This window comes from Aplysia californica, unplaced genomic scaffold, assembly GCF_000002075.1.
Source record: "Aplysia californica isolate F4 #8 unplaced genomic scaffold, AplCal3.0 scaffold00001, whole genome shotgun sequence".
In the NCBI taxonomy this organism is placed as follows: domain Eukaryota; kingdom Metazoa; phylum Mollusca; class Gastropoda; order Aplysiida; family Aplysiidae; genus Aplysia; species Aplysia californica.
The window spans coordinates 5,035,103-5,042,163 of NW_004797271.1; the positions used below are offsets into that span (position 1 = coordinate 5,035,103).

At 36.3% G+C, this 7,061-nt stretch overlaps 1 protein-coding gene across 3 annotated transcripts in view; it reads left to right on the forward strand.

The window, feature by feature from the left end:
* Positions 1-7,061, forward strand: part of LOC101852215 (bifunctional coenzyme A synthase) — a 16,443-nt gene extending 9,382 nt beyond the window's left edge. For 2 of the 3 annotated variants that reach the window (XM_005088892.3, XM_005088891.3), the window contains exons 6-10: positions 134-261; positions 882-963; positions 1,639-1,739; positions 3,080-3,226; positions 5,027-7,061. In XM_005088892.3, the coding sequence (XP_005088949.1) occupies positions 134-261; positions 882-963; positions 1,639-1,739; positions 3,080-3,226; positions 5,027-5,089 (521 nt within the window). In that variant the 3' untranslated portion in view covers positions 5,090-7,061. Of the gene's footprint in view, positions 1-133; positions 262-881; positions 964-1,638; positions 1,740-3,079; positions 3,227-5,026 lie in introns of those variants that run through there. The other variant, XM_005088893.2, reaches the window with a different exon arrangement.

The following is a 7,061-nucleotide window of genomic DNA, read 5'->3' on the forward strand; positions in this document are numbered from 1 at the left end:
AATACACACTATTACACAAATACAGAACAGTTTACAAACAATGCCACTGTCGGTCGCCACTGTGCAGCGCCCTGTTTCTTTTTTTCTTTTTTTTTAAATTTTAAATTTGTTTTCATGAATCTTCTTCCAATAGGACACAAAGCATATGATGAAGGAACTGCGGCCTATCAAGCTATTGTGAAAGAGTTTGGCCAGAAAGTAGTGGATGAAGATGGGAAGATTAACAGAAAACAACTTGGGGCTATTGTTTTTGCTGACAGGGTAAGTCTTGGTTCTGATTTTGAGGCTGAGTAGAGTTGACAAAGTAAAGTAAGTGCCATGTTGGTAATTGCTCTTGACAAGTTAATGAATACTCGTGATATTTTTCAGGGTCAGTAATCTATTTTTCTGTGTCTTCAATTTGCAAATTGTACATTTCCAAATTTAAAACAAAGGACGGCATGTAACTCGTACCTCAATAATCCTAATATTCCTGTTTATTTATGTTTTCTTTTTTTATAGAGTATTAACCTGGAAAGTTTTAACTATTAGTCCCTTTAACTATGAATAGCTTAAAATGTCAGGGATGTATCACTCTCTTTTATATCTGGATTATTTACAACAACAGTGCAACTTTAAAGTCTCTTGTTTAAACACACAATTTGAAACTTTCTAAGATGTGCTCATACATTCAAGATTTATCACAACCCTATTGCAGTGGTTTTACAAAAGTAGACATGCCTTAATGCAAGTCTCTTTGCACAGTGTATTCAAAGGTACTTTACGTTTATTATTTTTTTTCTCTCTCTTTCTTTTCTAATTCTGTCTCACAAGTTTCTGAGCCTTCCTGTTTTACTAAAAGTACAACATTTACGTGTTTGTGATATTCTTTATCCTTGCAGGCAAATTTGGACAAACTGAACAGTATAGTCTGGCCTGCCATTCGTCAACTTGCGGAGGAAGCTATTGCTCAACACAAAGCAGGTCAGCTTTATTATAATGCTAATGTTGTGTAGAGGTAGTGATTGCTAAAAAATTTGAGGGTAACTAGGAAGGAGAACAGAAATGCAGCATCTCAGAGATTCCATGAGTCACCCTGACAATATTATATATCTATGGTATGTCTGATTCCTTCTGAAGTGCTTTGGAATCATTTGATTCATGGGGGGTTAACCACAAACTTGTATCAAAGACAAGGTTCAGTTCTGCAGTTATTCCTTTAGACATGTGATAAAAAAAATATTTTAAATTGTGATGCTTCTGTCTTATCCTTTTGTATATGTTTCTGTGACAATTCTGTCTCATATTCTGGAATTTTGTTTTGTGTGTTCTCAGTATTTCCATAGTACTTATTCTATATTCCATATGTGATTTCAGATACTATTTTCTAAATGTTCTTTTACTTTTGGTTTACATATTTTGTGCTCTTTCACAACTTTCAGCTGCTTGCATGTATCTTGTCTTTTTCAGTGTTCTTTTCACCAGTTTTTTTGTCTATCACAGTTATTTTTTGTTCTGCAGCTGTCAGAGATTTGCATGTATCTGATCTAAATGGGCTGTCTTTTTGAAATATTTACTTCATGGTCTTTTGATAGCTGGAATGCATGTATTCTTTATAATTTGTAAAAATGGTAAATTGCTCAATTTTTTAAAAAACAGCTGGTGTGCCTATCGTTGTGTTGGAAGCTGCCGTATTGTTTGAGGCTGGTTGGGATGACATGGTGCATGAGGTGTGGACGGCTTTCATACCAAGACCTGAGGTGTGTATTGTTTTTTTTGTCGAGACAGTGATTTTTGTTATGGAATTTTAAATTTTAACTTGCTTTTACTTTCTTTTGGTGGTAGTTTTTATATATTGGGTATTCCAATAAACGGCAAGATTCTATCAGATTCTATAAGTTGCTGCTTGTGATTGTAGGATTTTTTACATAATTTTTTTTACTGTTGAGCCTACTAGTCTCTAACTTGTGCAACCCCCACCTCTTTAACTGCCCTGCACTTTGTGACCTGCGTAGCACCTACCTACCTGCCTCCCCAGACATCGGAAACACTCTATACAGCGACAAAGCACAGCTGATTAAAACCTGTCAATTCTTTGCCATATCGACAGACCGAAGGGCTAGAACCCAAATGGCCGCTGGATCGGAAAAGTAAAGTAAAGTAAAGTAACTTGTGCAACCACTCATTCCTCCGTACTGGGTTCCTTCTCCAGGTTTTTGTCCTCTTTTATTGTCTAAACTACATTGAAAACTGAAACTGAAAATTTGTATGACTTTAATAAGTTTTTCTTATGTTGGGAGATGAGATGAAACACTCGCAATGTTACTTAGCTACTGTGTTGTCTAAAACCTAAGATATAGCAGAATGTTAATACTCAGCCCAGACAGCACGGTATGAAGATACAGCAGACATTTTGAGTGCAGAAACATATCAGCAACTCTCTGTCCTTGGTTAACTCATGACGCAAACAAGATGAAATTGGCCAATGTAGCAAGAGGAACACAGTTGCTGGATTGGGGTGGACTTATTAGAATATACTGTATAGGTATGAGTCACCTAAAGTTTTGTGTAATTTTGTTATTAAAGAGAAGTACTTAGCACCAAAATACGGTCAGCGATTTGGGCAAAAAGTGTAGAGCAGAGAGAGAGAGTGAGAGAGAAAGAGAGACCTTTTCATCCAACATGAATGTCTGTGTACTAGTGTTGAGTTCACCCAGCAACTATTTTCATTTATGAATAAACAAGAGCTTGTTTCTGATGTCCGCAAATAAGCAAACAAATAAAAATGAATTGCTCGCTGTATCTAACAGCGGGTAGGGCAGAAGTTGATTGGTTTACCATAAAGATTCATTCTTCACTGGGTTTTTTTTGCTGTTCATTTGTGATGTCATGAAGGAGCTAAACAGCTGAGCTGATGATGCTAGGCCTAGCTTTGACTTCACGACCGGTTCAGCTCACTGGCTTGTTCATGATGCCTCAATGCAGTTCCTATTAATTCTATCATCCCTGGTGTCCGATGTCCGTGCCCCACATACTTATTTCCCGATCTTCTGTTTCTAATTTTTCCGATTTAAAAGTTACTCTGGCTTTGCCTTCACAGGCTGTGAACAGAATAAAAGATCGAAACCAGCTGAGTCAAGAGGAAGCTGAACAGAGAATTGACTCCCAAATTTCCAATGAAGTGAGGATAGCTCAATCCAATGTTGTCATCTGTCCCCTGTGGGCAAAGGAAATAACACGTAAACAGGTAATAAGTATGTCTCCCTTGTGGGTAAGGGTTGTAAATAAATCCATTGCACAACAGAAGGAGATGTGAACCCCCACGGGGAAACAAAGAAAATGAAGTTCTACCTATGCATGTCTTCTTTTAGGCAGCATTTCCTTTTTGGAGTAAAGCCTTCGTGACAATCCATCTGAAAGCAGTTTGTTCCAGTACCATGCAATTGTGACTCTTGTTTCCAGTTGTTCTATGATGTTTTGGCTTCATCTTCTGTTGAAATGTCTGATGACACATGTTCCAGGGTCTTTTCTAAAATGTCCTTTTCCAAACTGTCATTCCTCATTTTGTGACCATAGAATTTAATTCTTCTGTTTCTTATTGTCAGATGTGAAGCCAGTTTGCTTTTAGTTCTTTTTTTTCCCCCCAGAAATAAAACGTTGGTTCTCTTTGGAGTCCATGGCACTTAGATATCCATGAATTATGTCCAAGTCATTGTTTAAACTGGCGCTTCTGTCGCACACCCAGGAACAGATACAAGCAAAGACTTCAGTATTAAACAGCCTATCAGAGTCTGTTGGATGGAGGATCCACCCCGGAAAGTCAAAGGTACTAAGGACAGATGCACAACGAAAGGAGCAGGTCACAATAAAAGGAAAGGCCCTAGAAAACGTTGAATCCTTCTGTTATCTTGGGAGCATAATTGACAGAGAGGGAGGAACAGGTGCTGAAATAAAGTCCCGCATTGGAAAAGCACAGGCTGCTTTCATATCTTTGGATAGGATTTGGAAGACCAGAGAGATCTCACTTCGAACAAAGCTGAGGATTTTCAATTCAAACGTGAAGTCGGTCCTGTTGTATGGATGTGAGGCATGGAACGCATCGCAGACTTGTATAAAGAGAATCCAGGTTTTCTTGAACAGGTGTCTAAGAAAGTTACTGAGGATCAGATGGACAGACAGGGTCACCAATGTGGAAGTGTTAAGGAAAACAAGACAGATCCCAGTCAGAGATGAGGTAGGAAGAAGGCAGTGGCGATGGATTGGACATACTCTCAGGAAATCAGGCAGCTGCATAACAAAGAAAGTTTTGGATTGGAACCCACAGGGCAAGAGATCAAGGGGAAGACCTCGTGGAACTTGGAGAAGAATCACAGAAATCGATGTACAGAAAAGTGGGAAGACATGGAATAACATCAAGAGGCTAGCCCAGGATAGAGAAAAGTGGGGGGTGTTTGTCCGTGGCCTATACCCTGGTGCAGGGTGAGAAAGGCAATGATGATGATGATGATTGTTTAAACCCTGTCTTTTGTCCTTCATTCTTTCTTCTTGCTCTTTGATTATTGTAGACACCTGTATGTGTCTGGCATTATTCCTAAATGAAACCTAGCAAGCTAGGATGAACTGAAGGAATTGTTTATCAATAATTTCTTTCCTTTTATTTCAGCAATTTCTTTCAGTCTTGCTTCTTACTTTTTACTTTTACAAAATACGTTAAACTGTAAGATTTATTTCTACGGGTTTCATTGAACTTATGAAAACCAAAGTGCTGTAAAATGGAATTGCAGGTATTTGGTAGTTCTTACGTCTTTTCTTTGTGTCTTTTGTTTCCGTCAGTAACTCAGTCTTGCTTTTTTTCACAGCACTATTTAACAGGTATTGTGTCAGTCTACTTCTCTTCAGTAGAAAAAATACATCTTTATCTATTGCAATTGCTTCCGCTCCGACAACTTTAAATTCTGGACCAGAGGGAGGGATTATGGATGAAGACAGACAGACACTGATATAACTGATTTACAGTGTCTAAAATAAGTATGTTGCTCTGTTTCAGATTCAGAAAGCTTGGTCACTTCTACAGAAAAGGATCAGTACACCACCTGTAAACAAGCTGTAGAAATTGACAGTTCTTTCCGCAAAATGAAGGGGTTGGTGTTTTTTTTCTAAATCCTGTGATATGCTGATGTGTTGAGAATTTGTATAATCGATTGTGTGCCTGTTTTTACAAGATAGAGCATTTACCTGATTATGGAGTAATGCTGAAACATGAGGTCTGAGAGTCTAATGTCAAAATAGATTTTCGAAATTAACTGAGGATGATATGCAAGATAAGAACACATGAGGAATATGAATGACAAGGTCCTTGTTTCATCTTTGAGAATAAGAACAGTGCAGCTATTTTCTTTTCTTTAGAGCTGTTATTTAATTTCAGGATTCAGTTGATTGAAAGTGAGTGATTTGTTTCATTTCCACTTGCACTTTTGAAGTTAAGGATTTTTATTTTTCTTTGTATATGCCTTTTACTTATATTCAGATAGTATAAACAATATTTGGATTTTATTTTCATTGTATTGTATTTGGAGGGTTGATGTATGGGTGTATGTTTGGAGGAGAGATTTTATCGCCTTATCACCTGTCATTTCAGTGAAATCAGTCGACCTAAGTTTGTTGTTAAGCCCTTGTTCAAAATGAATAAACCGGTCTCCAATTGATTTTGTTCCTCAGTACTTAACTGTTATATGAGGGAAATACTAGTCCAACGTTTTGTTGACGTTCTGCCCATAACAGATTTAATTACATGCTTGAAAAGACATATAGCTCTGTCACAAACACAAAATTAATACAGAGCCCTGTCTGATTTGGTCTTTCAAAGAATGACGTTGAACTTTTTCATTACTGATTGATTGTGGAAGTGATCATGACATTTGAAGTGTTGTGACTTTCTCCTGAGATAGAAAGGTACTTTAGCTTTGCCAAAATACTCTTTTTGAAAGAATAATTGGGCATAATATTCAATTCTTAAGAAGCCTTTAAATTCTTGGCCGCATTATGTTCATTGTTTTACGCTTAAGGCTAACTGCTAGTTATAACTGTTGTTTACTATTTGAGATACATATACAGAATTTTGTTCATGTTTTAGTCTTTTCATGTAATAGATGCTTGTAAAAGATTAGTTATGTTAAAACCTTTGCAACTTTTTGGTGACCAGCAAGACTTTGTTCAACTTTGATGTATCCATATAGATGAAATTCATATCACTTCATTTGTTCTGTAACATACATTGATTACTTGCGTTTTATTCAAATACCTTTTCAGTCATTGAAGAGCAGAGATTTACAATAATATGCTCCTCCAGAATAATTTCAGATGTTGGGAACTTTGTTTATCACTAATACTTTTCTTAGCTCTATATGATTCAACTGCTAATGACTTTTACTGCAATAGAGAAAATAGAGAAATCATGTTGTTTTGTTTTGTTGTTGTTGGGTGTTTTTTTTTAAAGAAAATTGGATGAAAGTCTATTATGTTACTGGGATTCGAGAAGTTCTTAAAAAGAATAGCATTAAAAGAATTATTTTTTTACTTCTTTTTAAGGACTGGGCTGGTTTTTTTCTCTGGCTAGCAGGGGTATTTTTGTTGCATCTCACATGATAGTGTGCCATATTCCATTATAATTTTTTGAAAAGGAGTTTATAATCATATTGTACTGATAGCTGTTTGTTTACTAATGCTGCCTTGTTAATGCCTGTGTAGTTTATATCTATAAGGTTCAAGTTTTTTATTTGAAAAGAAATAACATGTACCAGTAGCATTTTACTGCCATGCAGAAAAGACGGAGACTGATTCTTAGATACTTTGGAAGTATTTTTCAGAACAAATATTATTTGTACTTTTGCTTATTCACACTTCGTACATTTTGAATGCCGTCTTGCTTTTATCATAGACATTTTCGGATTTTACCTTTCTTTATCCTTTTTTATTTGGTATTATGCATACAGAGAAAACAGAACAGGGCCATTATTATTGGTCATATATTAAGAAACAATGAATGTTCTTTCCTTTATTTCTTTTGCCAGTGAAAAAAAAAA